The 23,028-nt window shown below is 41.7% G+C and overlaps 1 protein-coding gene across 8 annotated transcripts; it reads left to right on the top strand.

Moving 5' to 3' along the window:
• Positions 1 to 7,236: 7,236 nt before the first annotated feature.
• On the top strand, positions 7,237 to 22,737 carry LOC120057017 (paired box protein Pax-6). Of its 8 annotated transcripts, XM_039005369.1 has the most exons (13): positions 7,237 to 7,249; positions 10,451 to 10,504; positions 11,427 to 11,450; positions 14,093 to 14,223; positions 14,597 to 14,638; positions 14,729 to 14,944; positions 15,497 to 15,662; positions 19,520 to 19,678; positions 19,827 to 19,909; positions 20,043 to 20,193; positions 20,587 to 20,699; positions 21,074 to 21,209; positions 22,652 to 22,737. In XM_039005369.1, exons 1-13 carry the CDS (start codon positions 7,237 to 7,239, stop codon positions 22,735 to 22,737), a joined length of 1,374 nt encoding a protein of 457 aa, XP_038861297.1. The 8 variants fall into 8 exon arrangements, with proteins under 8 accessions (XP_038861297.1, XP_038861307.1, XP_038861314.1 ...); XM_039005379.1 differs by lacking the exon at positions 11,427 to 11,450; XM_039005386.1 differs by lacking the exons at positions 11,427 to 11,450; positions 14,597 to 14,638.
• Positions 22,738 to 23,028: the final 291 nt, after the last annotated feature.

The raw sequence follows: 23,028 nt of genomic DNA, 5'->3' as shown, positions 1-23,028 counted from the left end.
AATCATGTCATTTAATGCATGACCCTCCTCCATAATACCATCGATGCTTCCTCCGCCCTCAGTGCAATTCAACATGCTTCAACTCCTAGATCACCAACAGTCCTTCAGCTCCATGCGGACTTGTTTTTGTTTACGTGTAGGCCTTTGTGCGGTGTACTGCAAGTCAGCTTTTAGCAAGTATGGCCTTATAATAATTTTAATAAACCACTAATAATACATTGGATTTAGATGTAGATTTGTTGTGTTACGTGTATGTGTAATAAGAGTGTGTAACAGAGAGAAGTTGATGCCGTCATAGGCATATGGTCATCTGATCCATGAAAGCTGCGACGCCATAGGCTATACAGGCCTATGGGATTCCATTTGCCCATAAATTACTTAATGTGTCCATTAGTAAATGGTGCACTAGTAAATATAAAAGTCCACATTCTTAATTAGCCTACTTCTATGTTGCACATATGTTCCCGTTTTAAACTTATCAAATAATTTTCTGAAACTTTTTACATAGCCTGATGTTCCGTGTCCATCCAATATAACATCTAATCAAGTTGCAAAGAGATTTAACATTTTAAAAATCGCCCCTTTCTTTCAGTCATAGTTAAAGACAATAAAGATGGTGGGTTGATGGAATTGTGGCGGGTGCATGCGCTCCATATAGAACTTCCCCCATTCCATGCCTCGGAAGGTGACGTCGGACCGTCGCTCTAGCCAATCACTGCCAAGTTGAGGCTGATGCCAAGAGAAAGTTGGTGGTAAGCGAGGCGAGTCTTTTTTCACTCTCATTGACATTTCAACTCCGCGGCGGATCCGAATGTTATCTGGACCCATAACTTTATCTTGATTTGTTCCAGTGACAATTTGGAGGGTGAAGGAGCGAGTGCTGGTATCAGCAGGATATCGGTCAGAGGTCTGCGCCCTCTACAACCTACATCAGGTGATTTATACATCTCACATTTCAATCGGATTACTTATCACCGTACTGCATGTTTTGAGTGCTTGGCACATCGGAGTTCTTTCTTCGCTTCGGATTGTCAAAATATCTAAAAGCATTTCGTTGGCTATGCTGTGTATTCTATCTATACTGTACGCACCCGGGATGGTAACATCAGTGGTCTGCTTTTTTGTTGTTGCCAAGTTTACAAACTTTAGAATGAATCTGATGTTTATGAAAGTGTTTGATGGATCCGTGTGGCTGTACAGAAGGCTGAGTTTAAGTCTAGATAGTTTAACGTGGATAATCTCAGTGTTACTGGAGGTAATGTAAACACTGTTGTGCATGGTCTTTTGATGGGTCATGCGACTGTGCTTTTGCTAGTATCGTAGCGCAGGAGTTGATGACTCGGGTAGCGTGTAATTAGCGATCTTCACTGAGGTAGAAAGTAAGACGCGCGTACACAAGTCTTGTTATAAGCTTTAACGCGCACGGAGCTGAACATCGATATTGACATGTTCTATTATTTACACTGCGCTTGACGCGTTGTAATTCCAACAGTTTAGTAGGAGTGATATAAACCATCCAAATGGTAATTGTGCATATTTCTTGAATAACCAAATAGCCTACCAAACCTACACACATTTTAGCCTGATTATCATGAGACTACGTTATATGATTATCACGAGTCTACGTTTTCACGGGTCTACGTTATAGTCTACGTTATATGCTTACTTTTAGCTCAAGTAAGTTATTTGAAAGTTACCCAATTTGAATTGAACTTTTATATAATAATTAAGGCAAATAAAACGATAATGTAGCTTTAAAATTGTTCACCGTTGATTGAAAATGTGGTAGCCTAAGCTTTAGATCTTTAACTGAAATAGGATTTTCAATATATCAGACATGTTCTCGTCTTCAACCCAAGTTATAGGCCTGCTCCTGTGCATTTTATAACATGCAATTACAGTGTGATCAACGGTTCATTTCGTTCGAGCTTGTCGTTAATAAGTGGAGTACCGAGCCCTGCGCACCAAGGTCAACTTGTCGTGTTAGTTGTTATTGATGACCGCGTTTCTCCAGCTGCCAGGCCGCCGAGAAGCGCTGTGACACCATCACCTCAGAGCAGACCGTCTTCTGCCAGGAGAGGGCTTCACCGTCCATCCACACTCCAGCCTTCTAGCGTCCTCACGCCACAATCCCTGCCACACGTCAATCAAGGAGCTAAATTAGACAACTGAGATTACGAATTCACCTTGTAGGACTTTTCACTTAAATGCCTCACTCAGTGAACGTTTGTTAAACAAGTTGAAGTGATGAGTTCCAGTCTATAACTAACTTTACGCAGAGAAAGCCATTGTAATGTTGAGTACACTTTCAGCATCTTTAGGCCTACGGTGGGTATTTTCAGTAACACAATAATTCCCAAGTCGCTTTAAGAAATTGTCATATTATATTAATAGAGCAAAATCTATTTTATATCAAAGTTTATTGGTCCCATACGCAGACGTTATCGCGGGTCCAGCGAAATGCTTATAAAATGCTTTTTACGCACACATATATAGGCTTACTGTATGTCGTGTTGACATTATTTCCCTTGCAGCCCAGAGCCTGTAATGTCCATTTCAGTTCCCTCAGCTTAGAAGATAATTGTTTTGGGATGAAAGCAAACCATTATTCAACAACAAACTTTAGGTTGATCCTAAAATGTATTGTATTTGTTTGCAGAATTCAGCTGGTTAGTGTGACGTGGGGAGAGGTAGAGTGATGCCCTGACAGTAAAAGACAGCTGCATTCCCGACGGCACGAGCTCCACCGCACAATATGTCACAAAAAGTACATTTCTGAATATCTTTGAGCCATGCAGAAACCCGAAGTAGCCTGGAGTTAGTAAAATGGTTGTTGGTTTAAAACCGAATGGTGTGTAGGCCAAATTCGTTTGTTAACTTGCAAAAGCTCTTTTATAATGCGTTTTAAAATCTCATTTGGTGGAGTGTCTTCGAAGACATTTCGTTTTGTCGAATTTTCTGTGAAATAAAACATACAATGATGTTAAATAATCTTAACACAAATAATAATAATTATTATTGTAACAACACCACATTATTATAGATAGGCTAAATATGTTATAACAATATATAGCCTAATCTAAATAATGTTATCTCCAATAATATTGGAGTAATTCAGTGCAAATCTTAATGCCAATGTAGGCTATATTTTAATGTCATTGGGCAGTAACTAGAAAATAATTCATATATTAATAAATATCCCTATTAGTATATTTTTCTAATCAAATGTATTTTAACCACAAAGGATAGTTATTAACTTTCGAAAAAATATGAAACAATTGGCAAATGCATTAATTTTCCATTTATTCTACGCTCATGCAATTGTGTCTGCTTGGCTCAGACTTTGTACTGTAATAGGCCTACAGAGGGAAGGGTCAGTGTCCTGCAAAATCACAGAGAATGTGGAGTCGCTGAATGATGACAGCTCCCTCCCTCTCATGGAAGACTCGTCCGCCTGCCTGCTCTACAATTAGAGAAGTATTGAGATGATAAAGCACTCTCTGCCGGTCCCAATGGCTCAACGGTCCCCATGTCCCTCAAATCTCGATAAATCAATGGAGGCCAGCGCGCCCCTCTCCGCTTTGTTGATGTTTTCTAATAGACCTCCTTCTCTCTTTCTCTCTCGCTCTCGCTCTCGCTCTCTCTCTCTCTCTCTCTCTCTCTCTCTCTCTCTCTCTCTCTCTCTCTCTCTCTCTCTCTCTCTCTCTCTCTCTCTCTCTCTCTCTCTCTCTCTCTCTCTCTCTCTCTCTCTCTCTCCCTCTCTCTCGCATGACGTCAGCCGTGTTCACCCCTCCTCCCTCCTATGATTTTTTTTCTCCAAAGTTTTTAGAGGGGCCTCAAAGACCACTTTGCCTCAGGGGAAAATAGCGAGCAGATTAGGATTTCTTTTCAGGTCCTTAGGCATTGCTGCTAATCCGAATTGGGCTAATTGCTAGTCTGTATACAGTTACTCGTTTTACTACATTTTCACACTTACCCCGAAGAAGCTTCCCCTTAAACAGAGAAATATATATATTTGCACTTCAACGAGCACATGATCGTTCAAAAGGAATGATTATTTATTGCTCTATTTGATCTGGAACTTCAAGTGAGTCAAGAAAAACGAAACGTTTCGTGAGTAGAAGAATGGAGACAACGCATATAGCACTCGGAGCGGATTTACTTTCCCAAATAAATCAATAATCTATTGGACGTATAGGCTATTGTCTGCAGAGAAAACAACTCGACACACTCATCAGGGACTCTGTCTTTCACTGAAGCGGGTTAGTAGTGAATTTTCGTCAGCTGCAGACTGCTTACAAGGGGATGGCTATTAAATTAGAATTACAATGTGGTGTGGTTACATATAAATGTCACTACTAGCAGTGTCCTTCGTAGAGGCCTATATTTTGCCTATAAATTAGCATAAATGTGATGTTATTCACTTTTGAAAGTTAGATTAGCTTAATCATATTTAAATGCATATACCAACATAATTCATAGTCGGTTAAAACATTTGATTGTTTATTTTTTATGATTCGTTGAAAAACAAACATTAGGTTACACTTTCAACAACACGAATCACGATTGTGTGTGCGGGATTTTGGTGCATTCATTAAATCAAAACAAATATTGTAATTAAATAGGGTTAACAATGTTGTCATGAATTTGGGTTCTAAGTGTTTGTACTGGCACAACGTGTGCACCTGCTGTAAGTACAACATATTCACTCTATTCTAAAAGTATCAGGTGCAAAGTTTGGCGAATCTGACCAATATAGTAGATTTTTTTGCATTCTGCACAGTTTCCACAATGTCATTTCTTGCAACAACGATGTATGTAAACATGTGTGCTGGTGTGTCATCATGTGGCTGTAGTATAAAACTGTTCTACCTTACTAGCTGCACACGCACTTTTAGGTTTATCATAAGCTGCCAATTCCTCTATTATCAGAATAAAGTTTCTCTGAACAAGATACTCATTAGACCATCAGGACTAATCTTCATGTACAAACACACAAACACAAACACACGACCCCAAAACAAAGTCAAACACAGAAACAAAAAAAATAATCTAGTCGAATAGGCCACCAGCTTCAGTGACTAAACACAGTGGAGGAGAAATGGGACAAAATGGTGGGTTAGTTTACAGCTTGTTTGGGGAGAAAGTTCTGGCCGAAGTGTTGTTCTTGTTCCTCACCGCAGGACTCTGGGTGACAGTTTGTGCTGGTCCTCGCGGCTCATTATCTCGCGCGCCCACTGAGGGCCCCATTCAGCCCCCACCCCCCCCCCCCCCCCCCCTCTCCCTTCAGGCAGCGTCGTTTGTCTCCTCATTGAACCCGTAGTTAGGAATGTGATGGTTGTCAGGGAGCCCTCTTTCACCTCCGAGGTAGTTTATTGATGAGCTCTGACTTTTTCACGTCAAAGGAAGTCAAGTGTAGGCCTCCCTCCATTACTTCATTTCATGCTCTGCACTCTCCAAAAAAGAGACCCATCCCATCCCCCTCTCCTCCTCCGTCTCTCCATCTCCCCCTTTTTTGTACCCCAATTTTGCTTTGGGTTGGCTCCACACATCCAAACAGCTCGCATCCCCTCCTCCACCGGGCCTGGTCCTTTGGAATAAGCGACGGGGACTCCCAGCACTGAGACTGGTGCTTCGCAAGCTACGAGTGTAAGCTTCAATACGGGCTCGGAGGGGTTGCTTTCGAATGCGCTGAGGTGTGTCGTAATGGCCGATAATTAAACCGGTGCAGTTAGGGAGCGTGTGGTCATTGCTGACCAGTCATTTGCTTCACTTTATTTACGCGTGTTATTTGTCGTCAGGTCATAGGAGTGACATCACCTTGCCTTGCAAATGCGTCCATAACAAGCAGCAGAGCTTGCCTAAAAGCAGGGGCCCTTTACGCATGGTGGGGAACCGTGTGTGTGTCGGTGTGTTTACAATGACCATGACAGGCTGAGCAGTCAGAAGGTGATACCAAACAGTCAACAAAGGCACGTGGGGAAAGTTTGCGTTTGTTTTCAGCGAGTAGGCGACATTAGTGGTAATTTACAAGTGTACTTAATACACAAAGTAAACAGTTTCCCCTTTAAAAGCCACAGCTGTCAATGGGGAGCCCTCCTCAGCTCATTTGTCATTAGTAGTGGCCCTGATCACCAAGGGCCAACTCACTATGCACTCCAGGGAGACACTTCACAACCGTTGCAAACAGCCATGCAGAGCTGTTGACAGAAACTCAGAAACTATTTGTTTTCATGCAGACCCAAAGTAAATATAACGTTTGTTCCAAGATTGCATTGGACAAATTAGTACGGAAAATAATAGAGGCTGCACGATAGCAATACGCCTAAAACAAAAGAAAACATTTATCTGTAGGCAAATTTACCACGGAAATAGGCACAGCCTACACTCGACAAGGCAAGAACGATTTGAAATCAGCTCCGTGGACAGAATGTTCCATTCATGGAGCTGACTGCTACAAAATGCGTCCACATCCTCCGTTTCCCCCGCGTCGTGCACTCAGGTTTAGCTGTAAAACATGCCTGAGATTCCCACCACCACGGAACCAACCCGGCCTCTGCAGAGACTCACCAGGCCTTTGCTTTCTATCCAATGGGGATCTCCGAGGCAATCCAGTTTCTTTGCATAGTAGGGCAGGCAATATTCAGATAGCGAGGGAAAGAGAGCGAGAGAGAGGGAGAGAGAGTGTGAGAGAGAGAGAAAGAGGGGTATTTGCATGTGTCTGCTGATTAGTGGGTTGGGGAGACGGGTCTCTCTTCTCTCTCGCTCGGCCCCATTTCCCGCTTTGGTGGAGGGGGAAGTGTTTCCTTGGGGGCCGATGATGACAGAGGTCGAGGCAACGCACAGAGCACAGCAGACCAGAAACACATACAGTAATACACTTGTACCATCACCAATCAGCATAGGTGTGTTCTCTCTTAGCCTCCAACCCCCTCGTCTTCTCCAATTCTTTCCCTCCCTCCCCTTCTCCCGCTCTCCTTCTCTGCCCCACTCTCTCATTCGCTATCTCGCTCACTCACACGAGCGCACATTCTCGCTCACTCCGCGGTCCTGACATCTGAGTTCACTGTCAATCTCTGTCTCCTTCGCAGGGATATCCCTTCCGTCTCCGCTGAAGATCACTGGAAAACTATTGTTTCCTCTTACTGAAAAACCACCACAATAGACGGCCCTGCATTTGTTCTCTTTCTGTGGCACGGAGAACTATTTGACAAGGACTTTTGACAGCGGCGCAGGATGCCTCAAAAAGGTGAGAGTGGATATCTTCCCAGTAAAAGATTGTCTGTGCATTTCAACCCAGTCTGCAACCCTACAAACATACATAACTTAAAATAGGTTCGATTTAATGCAGAACAATCAATAATTGAAAACGAATATATTATTATTATTGCGCCATATGCATCTCCCAGGCTGCAGACTAGTATCGCTAGGCTATAGGTTGGAGTTTGTGTAGCAAGTGTAGCCCCTACTAGGCTGCTTATATTCTACTCCTACTCTGAAGTTGTAGAGTGCGATTTGAAGCGGCATTCGGGCTGGCTTTCCTGTTTATCTGATGTGCTCTTTAATGATCGGTTGTGTTGGTGTTTACGGATAGCTTAATGCTTATTTATGACAGCAAAGAGTAAAAAGTCACGTTAGGCCGAGACAGTGATCATCGTGGAGAATGGGGAGCAATGACCCGTTGAGGAATGGTGTCAGTTTGATTCATAGACAGCGGAGTCACCCAAGCGCCTTCTCTGAAATGCTCCAAGTATACGGTGGGCCTATTTATTTCTCCTCTTGTTTGCGTACCAAAGAAAATATACCTCAAATGTTACTTTTCTTCTAAGCAAGTGAAGTATTGTGCAGAAATAGTTACAATTATCACTACAGGTATTTAAGCGTGCCTGCAAGTTACTAAAATACTTCAAAACGTTTTAGAATTAGAATACAATAAATCAAAGCATTCATACTAAAAGGCTAAATACATAGCCTATTATAATATTATCATATTTATGTTTTTATCAACATAGAAAGTATATCTGCACAACTCAAACATTTTGAAGATAGCGTCACGTTCACTGATTCTAAACAAATAAAACTGTCAAACGAAAGTATCTGAAAGTTAAGCCTATACTTCACTAATAGCCTAATCATAAATGTTATGGTTTCATTTGTGTCGTTAAATTAACATAGGCCTACTACCCCTTACAAAAACGGGCTAATAACCCAGTATTACATTAAAGATAACACTAAGATGCTTAGTACATGTAAATGCATAGTGCTCACAACTTCCTACCGAGCCATTGTTTGAGATCGTAATGTATTTCTGCATGTGAATGTTGTGAACTCAGGATCCAGCTGCCTGAATAAGCATGTTTAATTAAGACGATTGTTGTTGATTGTTGTTACGGATTAGGTACTACTAAAGGAAAATAAATTCAGATTAGACCGTTGTTAACCTCAGCAACAACCGCAGAGTTTTCGACACTAAGTAAATGATTAACTAGGCAGATTATGTCTATACTGCTGAATCGCAGTTCTCCAAATATTTATCAGAAATATTGTTTTTAAGGCAGAGAGGAATTGAGGATTATTTTACCATTCGCCACTTCCGGGGCTGTTGTGTGTATTGTTGAGAGATTTATTTTGCATTGGTGGGTTTGTACTTTTACGTAGTTAAAATATTGGAATGAATGTGGAGGAATCTAAATTAATGAGTTGAGTGCATTTGCATTGTAAAAAATTAAATGCATTGTTTTCAAGACTTTTGGTCTTTTCAGACAGCCTACTTCTAAGAACAGGACTGACGTGAAAAAATATCGGGTAAATTTCCTCAACTAAAAGTATTCCTCCGTTTGCAACACAACAATTGTTACTGTTAACAGTGTTCTGATAAATTACAAAATGGCATTGGAAACACGTTGTTTTTGCAATAGGCTACTTTCTCCAGAAAGTAGGTACTTGTAAGTCTCACTTCTCAAGCCAATTCATGTTTCCAAATCCTAGGTTCGGGTGCAGTACACACATGCCCACAACAGGGTTGTTTTTGCGTAAGGAGACAAAATTAAACTTCAGACTATTCCTTCACCGGCCCCTTTTTAACCGTCCACTTGAATAGGTTCTTTATTGCGTTTGTCTTTTCTGATTGAGCTCCCCACTGAGCTGTTGTATCTTTTTACAACCGCCTAACAACCGTCACCAGCTACACCATTACCTCCAGATATTTAGAACAAGAAATTACTTTTCCATTTCCCAAAACGTAACAAACAAATCCCACATTGGGCTACGGGGACCCGAGGTCACGGTCATCCGCTGTGCCAGTGAGAAGGTGTTGTGTGTATGGTCCCGGAGGGGGGATGCCTTCGGTTCTTTGTATTCTGGAGTTGTTGGTACGTTTAGTGGGAAGATGTGTTGCTAGTTGTGGAGGCCGAGTTGTGCGGCCCCGGGTTTGGGTATGGTGGTAGAAAGGGGTGCATTGTTGGGACTCCGGCAGGCTTTGTATGCGGCCTCTACCCCCTCCTGGTTTGTACTTTTGCAGAGCATTGAGGCGAGGTAGACAGCGTGTGTCACTGTACACATTGGGCGAGAGGGTCTAGATTTTTGTATAACTAGAAACAGCCTCTGTGACCGTTGCTTTATGTTTAGGCCTGTTTATAAGCCATCAAGTAGAACAAAAAAAACATGTCAAGGAATCAGAAACAGGTGATCAATAAACCCCGCACGTGCCAACGAATAGCGATGGTTTTGCCAACGAATAGCAACCATCGCAACTCGACATCATTTATTTATTTTACCTTCTTCAATTAGGCCTAATTTATTTATTTTACCTTCTTCAATTAGGCCTAATTTATTTATTTTACCTTCTTCAATTAGGCCTAATTTATTTATTTTACCATCTTCAATTATGCCCATTAAAGTGCCCGTTTCTTCGAACTTCAGGCTGCACAAAATAAATACAAAAATACAGAAATATAAATGCTCTTATATGAATAACACGCCAAATCGACAGTAGCCTATTTATTAATTACAATTCTAATTCAATAATAATTTTTAGTAGTCTTTACTTGTAAAATGTAACACACAGTCTTCGCTAGGGCTGTACTAATATACTGTTTTGCTTTGTCCTAGGGAGACATTAAGATTGGCTAAATTGTTTTAAGCCGACAGTCAACTCTGTTTCCAGGCAAGTTTAATGCTAAAATATATATACAATGGGGATGTGCCAATTCACATGGATTATGGCTATGTGGAATTTATAATTACAGAGCAACATTATGATTGTATTGCACCAAAGTATCCGCCCTAATCGCCTTGGAATTCGAAGTAACTAAAAGAGAAAAAATACGAAATATTTTTTTAAAAAAGAGAGAACATTTGTGAATTGTAATTCTTAACTTTGAATAGCCATTACATTGTAATTATGCTGATACTAACATTGTTATCATTGTTATTTCCTTATGACGCATAGAATACCACAGCCAAGCCACGTGGGAGTCTGGCGTAGCCTCGATGATGCAGAACAGTAAGTGGATTTGCATATTGTTGTTTTTAAACTTTGATACTAACCGCAACTACCCTTCTGTCTTTATGGTCCCCTTAACATAACTTACCCTTAACATACTCCTTAGCATAAAAGCTTTATTTTTACTTTTTTCCCCACAGTTTATGATTTGTTTTAGTTTCAATATTTTAAATTCTGTGTCGCTCTTGATGTTGTTAATTTAGCCGTATCCTTGTGTTTATATGTAATGCATGTTATATGGCCCCTTCCAGACCGCAGAGCTATTGAACATTGACAGTTATAGTCTAATTATATATCCTCCATTAATCTCCACAGATTGTTTTAGTTTTCTGCTATGTGCACAGAGAGAGAAAGAGAGAGAGAGAGAGAGAGAGAGAGAGAGAGAGAGAGAGAGAGAGAGAGAGAGAGAGAGAGAGAGAGAGGGAGAGAGAGAGAGAGAGAGAGTAGAGGGGGGAGAATTTTCTTTCCGCTTGAGTTGGTATTAAATAATTGCACAGCCGTCTGCATTAGCTTTAGAGCTGACTGCCAGGCTGCGTACACTATTAGCTGGGGCGGAGAATGGGAAGGCAAAGAAGGACGAATATTGATCATGTCTAATGTAGACTAGTCTCCTCATGAACAGTGCCGGAGTTAGAATGTAGATTCCCACATTACCATAACAACAGAGTAGAACTGTACATATTGGCCTAAACTCACTGCAAAAAAACAACAACATGATAAAACATGATATTGTCTTGCATGGGCGCCATAAAGGAAAGGTGACTGTGTGTTGGCCTCTATTGCTTCCTAGTCTGTAGTGTGTTATTACTTGTCTGGATTGTTTATCATAATGGTCCATATGAGTTGCTGACTGGCGAAATGAACTAAACCATAAAGGATGAAAAGTAACGTTATTTTCTCTCTTGTCTTGCTGCTGGACTAGAGGTCTATGACATCTGTGATGAAGGTGTGTGGAATGATTTCCTCTCTGCTATTCTCCTCACCTTGATGACGTGCATGTGCTGTAACACCTGCCTATATAGTCACATTTTAATCTGTCTGAATTCAATGTACCTATAGCTAGATCACGTGTAGGGCATATTGTTACCTTGTTGTAGGCCTAGGTTATATTTGCAATGCAAGTAGGGACTATGATATTGTTCCCTATAAGGAAAATGACAACATGCAGAACAAAAGGCTTGAATGTAGGTCAGATTAAGTAGGACAATTGATACAGGAATATTTCATTGAAGACTATTTAATTTGTATCATAGTTTTTTAAACGTCTAAATACATAGTCTATTGGATATTATTTTGAACAATATGGGAAGCCCATTATGCGTCATATAGGCCACCTTGGCATTACCCAGTGCTCTATGCGCTGACAAATGGCTTACTCACAGATGATGTTTGCTTGCCAGTTCCCCTTTATTGAGATGATGTTTTAAACGAGGCGTCGTTAAAGCTATGTACAGCCCCCTCTGCTCCTGCTTTGCCTCAAATTGATGTTAATGGGATGCTCCCCTGGCTTGGCTTGTGATTTCTGGTGCGAATGGCCGAGGAGATATCATTGGGCCCGGTTCTATGTGTTGTTTAAAGGTCGCCGCGGCCTCGGTGGCTTTGTGCTAACAACTCCTGGGTGTATATGGAGGGGAGCGTCCAAATTGACACCATATGTTTTCCTATTAGTCGACTAGTAATAGAATACAAGGCGCATAATCAGCGCCAGCGGGCGAGATCGACGCTGCTCGCCGTGGGGAATTGGGCACATGATTAAGACTTAACCTTTGGAGAGCTGAAATTGTATGTGATATCCTTATTTGACGGCTTTATCGATCCTATGGATGTATATGATGGTTATAAATGTGTTGAGGTGACGGTGCAACCATGTAAACCCACAGCGAACCGCTGCTTAGCGCGGACAGGTTCATTTGAGAGTAAGACGTCTATTAATTCCACTTAATCCTGGAATTACCAAAGAGCCAGAGGGATGATAATGGATTTGCTATTAATCAAGTCCACGTTGGATAAGGATCATTGCACATAGTGGCCTAAGAGCAGTGTTTAATTATGTTAAACAGATTTATTTTCACTCAAAACATGGCTTTTAATTGGCACAAAACGTGCGTAATGCGTATTGTTCCCATTTATAGCGCACATACAACGTATTCCCAAACAGATCGCCCACTGATTGCACACAACAGGATTGTAGTGGCTGGGAGGATTTGTTGCCAAATACAAACAAGAGAAAAAAACCGAGATGTCAGATTTAATATGTTGAGAATCCAAGCGCGCCCTCGTTGTTGTGCCCGCGCGTCGCCCCTGGTCACCTTAAAACGAAGCTTCCCTCGAAGGGTAAACGAGTAGCGTCCAATTTTGTCTGAGTGATATCCAAATCCAGACAGAAAGGGTCGTTTTATCGTGCTACTATTTGTCGTGACGATGCGTTTTTCAAAAGCAGAGCTGTGTCATAAAGTGACATGCCTGCCACAAGTGCTCCAACTGATCTTTTCAATTAGCCTTCCCATGCATGATCCGAGGCGACTTCCGCCTATTTCCAGAAATTAAGCTCAAACTTGACGTGCAGCTAGCTTTATTTTAAAGACAAATGTCAGCCAGCCTCATCACATTTCCCCCCTCTTCTATATTTGGAGCTTATTTATTGCTAAGGAGCCTCTGCTCCCGGAGTCAATGTAGCAGGCGGCAGCGCAAGAGAAGGCAGCGGAGATCTGGAGCACAGTAAGACACTCCGGGGAGGCATCCGTCCCATTTGGCTTCAGGTTTGCTGACTCTTTCCATGCTTTAATCAACCTCCTTATCGACTACAACCTACCTCTTAATTAAGTGTTTTAAAAATACTTATATTTGGATAACATTTATTGAGGTTTGTTATATTTGAGGCTACCTAAATGGGTGGTGTTTTGGTGTGCTTGTGTTGAAGGTACATTGGCGTGTTTGTGTTGAGGGTACATTGGTGTGCTTGTGCGTAATAGCACACTGGAATAGCGGTGAGGAGGATTGGGGGATTTAATTTCGAAGTTTGGGGATTTAAAGACGCTGAATTTGGGGTTGGCTTGCTCACTTGGCGAAATAATGCTGGACAACTCGCGTATGACTGAATTCACCTTTGGATAGCCGATTTCACCTTTAAATAGCTGATTTCACCTTTGGATAGCCGATTTCACCTTTAAATTGCTGATTTCACCTTTGAATAGCTGATTTCATCTCAGTTGGATGGGGATGTTTTGGTCCAGATCATTGGATGCTGTTGACACTTCCCGTGCATGTGTTGATTCAAGGCTATTGCATTACAGTGACCATTGTCTAGAGTGCTGATAACAATGGAACAATAAATAACTATTAGATATTCATTTTGGGGATAATTGTACTATTAGACTATCTGCATGTCCTTCATTCTAAATGTAGCGTTTTGTTAATTCCTCCCTTCAACGTTTATGTTTCACCTTTGCTCTGAAAGCTAGCCATCTGAAAGGAAAAGCATTACCTGACTCACTGCTATTTTGTTATAGAACATATTGTTGTGATCATAACCTTGTTGTTACATTGCAACCGTAGCCTATAATTGGGCTCCCCTTTGTCTCTGTTCAGGTCACAGCGGTGTGAACCAGCTGGGCGGTGTGTTTGTTAATGGTAGACCGCTACCGGACACCACCAGGCAGAAAATCGTCGAACTTGCTCATAGTGGCGCGCGGCCGTGCGACATCTCCAGGATTCTGCAGGTGACCAGGACATTCTTTCTGTCTGGTGCAGGAAACCCTAGCTTTCAGTGTTTCATTTTTTATTTTTTTTAAGCTACCACAAAATAAAACTAAACAATGGGATTTTAAATATAAGAAGATGATGCATGGTGGAACTTTTAGTTTTCCTTACTGTAGCCTTTTTATTTATTTAAAAACGTTTTTCGACAATTGTTGGCTGTAAGAAGGCCAGACAAAGCCTAATTGCTTCTCATTATAATCTATATCCTATTCAAATAACATTAAGGGTAACATATCGTAAGTAGGCCACCACTTTCCCCCCTAAGAATAGTTGCATTTTAGAAAGTGCACACTGTTATCCTATACCATTTAAGGCATATTTTTTTGTTTATAGACCCATGATGACTCAAAAGTCCAAGTGCTGGAAAATGAAAACGTAAGCTTATCATTGTTTGACGTAATCTTCAAAATTTCGCAACTAGTCTTAAATAATGTATGTGAATTGTGTCTATTGTTTTCTATCCAGGTGTCCAACGGGTGCGTGAGTAAGATCCTTGGCAGATACTATGAGACTGGCTCCATAAGACCGAGAGCGATCGGAGGCAGCAAGCCGAGGGTAGCCACTCCAGAGGTGGTGGGGAAGATAGCGCAGTACAAGCGGGAGTGCCCGTCTATTTTCGCCTGGGAGATCCGCGACAGACTGTTGTCGGAGGGGGTCTGCACCAACGACAATATACCCAGTGTAAGTGCAGTGAGTGTAAGTTATGAGCATGATTTTTTTTACCACCTGAAATGATTTCTCAGAGACGGAAAGCATGCATGATTATCAGCCAACCATTTAGTCACGAGATCATGACTGCGTTATATGTGAAAGACATGCATTACGTATTTCCAACAAATGGTTAGTTAACTTGTAGAGACATTCATACATTTCATTATTTATATTTGATTCGTTATTAGCTAATTTTGCACCACATAGGGCCTACATGTAAAATACAATTGACAATTGTTGATGTTTATAACAGGCATATTTTCAATGTTTGGCTAGTTATTAAAATGTATTTTCTCAAATATTATTTGGAAATGCTCTGTTTACATCTTTACTCCCAGCTCACTTGTCAGGATGTGACGTATGTGTGCGCGCGCGTGCGTGCATGTGTATATGTGTGCACCATAGACATTAATGTTTGCACGCTCACAGTGCTCGCATGCCTACACACTATACCGGCGGTGGCGCGCATTTTTCAATCATGGCTGGCGCTAATCAAACCGTTCCGTTTTGTTTGTCTTTCAGGTGTCGTCGATAAACAGAGTCCTCCGCAACCTGGCTAGCGAGAAGCAACAGATGGGCGCAGATGGCATGTATGACAAGCTGAGAATGCTCAACGGTCAGACAGGAACTTGGGGGACACGGCCCGGCTGGTACCCCGGAACTTCAGTGCCAGGGCAGCCCAACCAAGGTGAACCTCAGTCACTAATAATTTGACAATGAAGAAGCCTATAGATATAATTACATTTGCGGTATTCGTGAAATCATATAATTATCTCACCATTATCCGAATGTAGGCCTAAAGACTAATCACCAAATTGTTTTAATGACCTAAGGGTCATCAGGGATGTAATGCTATATTGCAAATGTTAGGCCTATACCCTGTTAGGCCTATACATTTATTTAACTAGGCAAGTCAGTGAAGAACAAATTCTTATTTACAGTGACAGCCTACACCGGCCAAACCCGGACGACGCTGTGCCAATTGTGCGCCTCCCTATGGGACTCCCAATCACGGCCGGTTGTGATACATCCTGGATTCGAACCAGGGTGTCTGTAGTGACGCCTCTAGCACTGAGATGCAGTACCTTAGACCGCTGCGCCACTCGGGAGCCCAAGCCATAGTTTTCAGTGGATTTTGGGCATTTGCTTATAACACATCAATCATTTAGGATGATTGGATGTCGTTTATGATTGGTCAGCATATCCAGCAGGTATTGTCAACATGCTTTGATGCCTTTGGTGGACAAAATTCCCAATTAATCATAGAGTAGTCGATTAGTGAACGGCCAATTAATCAGCAGTCTCAATGCCCACACTGTCTCCGATGGGGATGTGCGTGACAGAGGCCTGGCCTTTCAGCGGAGGTGTCCATCCAACAACCCGCATTTCCCTCCTCTCCTGGCAGGGAAAAAAAGCCTGAGGATCCGTGTGCGGCATATCAGTACAAAGGAATGTTTTCCTTCACACGCAAGGATTGGTTATGGGAACGGGCTCGCTATGTGTAATTGCTCATTAGAGAGAGCTTCGTCTCTCGTTATGGTGAGGTGAGTCTAGTTGAGGGAGACTGATGGAGAAATGTTCCACAGGAGACCACTGGACACGGGATGAAAGGCGGAGCGATTAGCCAGGAAAACATGAACGTTACAAAGATACATGCTTATGTTCTAGTTCTTTTTGTGTGCTCTAATAGACCCTTGTGAAATACAGAGCCTGAAAGAAAACAAAGTCATTGCACCTGCTCAGGGCTGGGTAAGAGAAACAGTGTTATAATTCGATAAGCATCAAGATATGTTTCTGCACAGAATTTAATTTGCTTTGAACATAAAGGCCTTTTGATTTAGTCTTATGTGGTCATAACCTATCTTTTTTCATGTTTATTTTATTTGTATTTTTTATAATGTACAATAAACTATTGGCTTACTTCCAGAACTAGACATAGTTATTCACTATGTTTACACTCTGTTTGATTTAATGTCGTTATTGATACTAATAATAGTAAGCTATTAATAATAGCAATATTATTAACAATATTATTATTAATAATAACAATAGGCCTAATAATAACAATACTGACAATAGGCCTAATAATAATAATACATTTTTATAAGGCTTTGAATGCAATCTTTTTAGGCCCTTAATGCAATATTGCTTTTCAGTTTCTTCGATTGAAAATGAAGTGACATGGGCATTTACCTCCAATTGAATTGGGAATTGTTTCCAGGAGTTCATTTCAGGAGATCCATAAGGTCTAAGCCATACGGGAAGGGTCTCTGAGGAGAACAAATATGGTCCCTGTCAAACAACAGCTACGCAACAGTGGCTAAAATAATGGTTACAAGGAGTCTGACAGGGCTTGAAAGGTGACAACTCTATCTAGAGAGTCTATCTGAATAAAACTCTGTGGCAATTCATTATTTCTTCTCTTTCTCTCATTTCGTTCTGATATGGTACTAAATCCCGTCTGTAGAATTTAGACCACTCACTTTCTCTTTCAGTTTAATCGGTTTCTTAAGTGTTTTTGATCCAGTCTCTGTTGACTGAAAGGTGCCGCTATCTCTTTCGGCTCTTTTTCCGCCCCACTGCACGAGACACAGTGATACCAAAGAATGAGTTTATTTCCCAGCGCTTTTTTAAAAGAAAACAAATCCCAAACCTAGCGTCAGTGGGTCTGGCGGAGGGATCATGGGCCGCACATTCACTCCTTTTTGTGGATTATCCTTCGAGAAGAAAGACAAAGCGCTGAGTGGACGGACACAAGCTACATGAAGAAAAAAGTTAATTTATTTCAAAACGATTAAGACATTTTAAAAAGAGACATTTTAATAGTCATAATCCTATTAACACATTAATGTCAACCGAAAACAAATCCAGGCAATTATCATTATGTGCTATAATTTAGCACTTGCTAGATGTCTGTGGTAGTATGTCTAATTCATGGACTATTTAGTTTAGGCTACCACATTGTTATCGGCCTAAATCTAAAATATGACAGGTGCCTTATGGTGAATTTGCTTACATAACATGCAATGTCATGGTAATTTTGTGCGTATTTAAACTGTTGTTATGCAAATAATATTACAACAAATGTTTTATGTAATCTCCCAGGGGGCAACTAGCCTGGGTCCCAGTCTGTTTTGGTAACATTCCACTCCTTGTACTCCGTGTCGTATGCCAAAGATGTTTAGCAGGACTGGAGTGGAAAGAGTGGAATGATAGCTACAAAGACTGGTACCCAAACTAGTGGAAAACATTCGATCCTATACATTTGTTTAAATAGGCCTATGGATATGTTAGAGAAGAGTAGCCTGTCGTGACTCCAATGTAAGTAATGTCATGTCCGAGACTACCCAAGCTAAATTGGTAAACTCAGAACATTATCTGTATGCAGGTGCACCTCACGAAACGACTGGTCAAATAGCGTTACACACATAAAACCCGACATTCTCCAAAAGCAGCCCTTCATTTCTTCATTTCATATTCACTTCTCGAAGGGATAATGATGTGCAAAACCAAGACAGGCATTAGTCAATATGCCTGGTCCCAGAACAGAAGCCCATATAGGCCTACCACGGACAACCAGGAGCCGTGAATAGATAGGCCCTATTCAGCTTGTACAGGGGGTTGCATGCTCTCTCCTCACTCATTTGTTTCCAATTTAAGATAGAAATTTTGACTGGCGTTTAGCTGGCCGGGGGACGTGATTAATGATGCTAGTGGATAAGGGTTAACACACTGAACTCAAAGCTCTGTTGACCGGGATCCTCGTGCGCACAATAGTTCACCAAAGCACAGAGAGAATCCTTTTGTCGCCTCGTCCGATTGAGCTGCTCCATTTTCCTCTGGTGATATTCTGCCCACGAAGAGTTCGCTGTAGCCACCTCTCGCTGTGTGCACAGAGTTTAATGGTTTCCCTTACCCCGAATGGCATTGTTTCATTGTGAAAAGCACCTCCTTCTATTCAAGTGTTGGTGGTCACCTCAATGGCTATACGAAAGCCCATATGGGGACGGCCATTGAGGCATCGCAACGCTCCTAAAAGGGGGAGAGAGTTTGGGCCTGAAAGGAGTTCGCCACATCTAGTCACATTTCTCTTAACCCTTTGAGCACATGTGCCATTGTTGAGAGGTGATAAAGGATCTAAGTTTACGCAGCATTGCTGAGCAATGGTCTTTTTCCCACAATATTTTACAAATAACTAGTCGGTCTTTTATGGCTATTGATGTGTCTGAAAACAAGCAGAGATCAATATGTTAGCTAGATCATTCATCCGTCATCATTCAATGTCCGTCCTCAGTCGGTGTTATGCCAACTAGGCCTACAATGACAGCTTTTCCTTATTCTTCTAACAGGTAGCTTTTAACGGGAACATATATAAATATAACAGAACCGTAGAAATGAATTCCCTATGGGCTATTGCGAGGACGACATGTTATTTTTTGCAGTTTACTTTCAGAACTATAAAATTAAATAAACAATATATTAACGCATGCTTTTGGAGATGTAGTAGGCAGGCCAATTCCTATTTGTTGATTGATTTATTTACAGATGGCTGCCAGCCACAGGACGGTGCTGGAGAGAACACAAACTCCATCAGTTCGAATGGGGAGGATTCTGACGAGACGCAGATGCGACTCCAACTAAAGAGAAAACTCCAGAGGAACCGCACGTCGTTCACACAAGAGCAGATTGAAGCACTGGAAAAAGGTGAACTTGAATTTACAAGATATTCATATTTTAATGTAACGTCTAATTGAACGAATAGCAACATTCACCTCAGTAGCTTACACATAATTCAATTACAACAATATGTTCATAGCCTATACTAAAGATCCGTTTTCATATCCTATTCCAGAATTTGAAAGGACTCATTATCCTGACGTTTTCGCGAGGGAAAGACTGGCAGCGAAAATAGATCTGCCTGAAGCAAGAATACAGGTGAGCGGACACATTTTGAAATATGCATTGCACTGCATCCCATTAACATTTTGCTGCTTGGTCTGAAAAAGACACACAAGAATCCATGAAGAGCCTACATACGCGACTAATGTATGATTGACCTGTTGCGCAGGTGTGGTTCTCAAACAGAAGAGCGAAGTGGAGGCGGGAGGAGAAGCTCCGGAACCAGCGTCGTCAGGCCAGCAACTCCTCCAGTCACATCCCCATCAGCAGCAGCTTCAGCACCAGCGTCTATCAGCCCATGCCTCAGCCCACCACACCGGGTAAGCACGACACTCATATAACATCCATCCATCCACAGTGGGACACTTGTCAACATTAGGAATATTTCAGTAGGCCCACCACTCATTTCAACGTCAGACAGCTTAATTATAGACTAACATAGGTATAAGTGATATTTTTCTTTGATATAAAGTTGAGTTGAATAATAACTCATCATATGCTTCAAATGACAGTTGATTAAATAATTTTTGCTGATATAGGCTACTTTCAATGGTTCATTGGTTAATCATGCATGTAAGCAGTGAAAAACAAAACCCCCTGAGCTACCTGTCAAGGAGGGCGTGGCTTTACTCACACTATGCTCCCTGTCTGCCATCACTGAATGTATGAACCGTAACCCATTTGAACCAAACATTTCTCCCCTTCTTCCTCAGTGTCCTTCACATCTGGGTCTATGTTGGGCAGACCTGACACGGCCCTCACCAACACGTACAGCGCCCTGCCTCCCATGCCCAGCTTCACCATGGCCAACAACCTGCCTATGCAAGTAAGTCAACAACCAGGTACTAACTAACCCTGACCCTGTTCTGTCTGCGTTAACTGTGTCAACAAATGTCTAGGTTGTGCTCACGTCTGAAATGTGCAAATAGTACAGTTACAATTGTATTTCAAAAGCCAAATACCATTATCGCCAAGCTAGTTGTAATCAACCTTCGTAGGTATAATGATTCTGTTCTCTTCTAATCCTAAAAACAGCTTGAGGAGAAATCAAAGTGTAGTCAGAAACATTTCTAAATGCCTAAAGGAATATAGTAGCCTGCATCCCTAGCTGGGCATTGCTGTAAGGACTGACTGCTGAGCTGAAGAGGGTATATAGTTGGCTAAGCTAATATATAAACGTTATTCTCTCCCTATCTATAGCCCAGCCAGACCTATTCCTGCATGCTGCCTACCAGTCCGTCTGTGAATGGGCGGAGCTACGACACATATACGCCCCCTCATATGCAGGCACATATGAACAGCCAATCAATGATCACTTCTGGTACCACCTCAACAGGTAGGCAGAAAGTCCATTGTTTCCGAAACACGTTTGGCCATTAGCGAAAATGAACAAATCACGTTTAGTCTCTTAGCTAACTAACCATCTGCCACCGAACCTTTAAATAGGGGAGGCTGCATAGCCATACACACATTCTCTTTCTTAATTCATGCTCTACATTCCCCATAATCCGCCATTTTCTTTTTTCTCTTTGATCAGACTACAGACACGTACTGTACCTCTACGTTACACACCATTTTCTCTCTCCTGACATTCTAATCTTAGTGCATGAATGCACCCCATTCCATTCCAGCTCAACGGCATAATGTCATTTGAACCACGCTAGACGGAGGTTTTAGTTCCAACCCATTACGTTGCTGTGGAGGGCCATATATACTGGTCATAGTCATGAGGGGTTAATGGACCATTGACACATTTCCTCTAAGCTAAATCGCTAATTCATTTGATTAATTTTCTGTTGTACTCTCTGCGAGGCCTCAATCAATCTAGCTAACTTATTACTGATGTCCTGAAGTGTTAAACAATGTGATTCATAAAGCTACTGTTCTGTGTGCTAAACTTCTTATCGCTGAATACTCAAAGGCTTAGTCCTCTGTGCTTAAAGGCCCAGTGCAGTCAAAAATGTGATTTACTGTGTTTTATATATATTTCCACGCTATGTTGGTATAAAACTGTGAAATTGGGAAAATTATGACAATGTCCTTTTCGTGTAAGAACTGTTTGAAAAGACGGCCTGAAATTTCAACCTGTTTTGGTGGGATGGAGTTTTGGCCTGCCTGGTGACATCACCAGGTGGTCAATTAGTTAATAGACCAATAAGAAAGACAGTTCCAAACCTCTTTGCCAATAACAGCTAGTTTTCAGTCCCAGACTGTCCTAGATAAATGATTGCTTGAGAAATTGCTATTTTTGTTTCTTTTTGAACATTGTAATTGAAAACAATCACAGTAAAATACTTCATTGTTACACAGAAAATGAATTGATATTGAGATAAAAATGACTGCATTGTACCTTTAAGCTTTCTAATGACCTATCCTCTATGGCTGTGTGCTCTGTGGTAAAGCATTCATCAACTCAGATGCTATGTGCTACGGGACTTACCTCTCAATGTCCTATTTGGCGTAATGGTTAGTCTCTCAACATGATGGTCATTTCTCAGGCTAAAGAAATGTTGAACTCGAGCTCTCTTTACCAAACACAGTACAGTACAGAGACACTGGGCCATTTGGACTGAACTCAAGCTCTCTTTACCAAACACAGTACAGTACAGAGACACTGGGCCATTTGGACTGAACTCAAGCTCTCTTTACCAAACACAGTACAGTACAGAGACACTGGGCCATTTGGACTGAACTCAAGCTCTCTTTAGCAAACACAGTACAGTACAGAGACACTGGGCCATTTGGACTGATATGTGTCTCTCTTCCCTCTCTCCTCAGGACTCATCTCTCCTGGAGTGTCTGTCCCTGTCCAAGTCCCAGGCGGCGAGCCTGACATGTCTCAGTACTGGTCAAGACTACAATAGAGAGAAGAGCTACTTCACCCTGTAACCGCTCACCCACCGCCCTCCGCTGGGAGCTCACACACACACGGAGAGAAGTGGAGGAGAGAGAGAGACTCTGGGAGTGCCCTAGGACTACAGGGTGTGGTTGTTTCCACTGGGACAGTGTGTTGTTCTGTAGCTCTTGGCACATATGAGGACTGGGGAGAACAACGATGGGAAGAGAGGGGGAAGAAGACAAAATGTGGACCTCTGTAAAGTGCCCGGTGTTTAACATTTTCATGGAACAAAAACTTCATTTTTTTTTCTCACTTT

This window comes from Salvelinus namaycush, chromosome 1 (assembly GCF_016432855.1).
Source record: "Salvelinus namaycush isolate Seneca chromosome 1, SaNama_1.0, whole genome shotgun sequence".
Classification (NCBI taxonomy): domain Eukaryota; kingdom Metazoa; phylum Chordata; class Actinopteri; order Salmoniformes; family Salmonidae; genus Salvelinus; species Salvelinus namaycush.
The sequence above is the reverse complement of the archived record's forward strand: the minus strand, read 5'-3'. Positions and strand labels throughout refer to the sequence as shown.

Bases quoted from the DNA above. Each gene is read 5' to 3' on its own strand.
- LOC120057017 (XM_039005369.1), top strand. The intron at 14,224-14,596 runs GTGACCAGGACA...TTTTGTTTATAG, and splicing joins ACATCTCCAGGATTCTGCAG to ACCCATGATGACTCAAAAGT. The intron at 19,679-19,826 runs GTGAACTTGAAT...ATCCTATTCCAG, and splicing joins GATTGAAGCACTGGAAAAAG to AATTTGAAAGGACTCATTAT.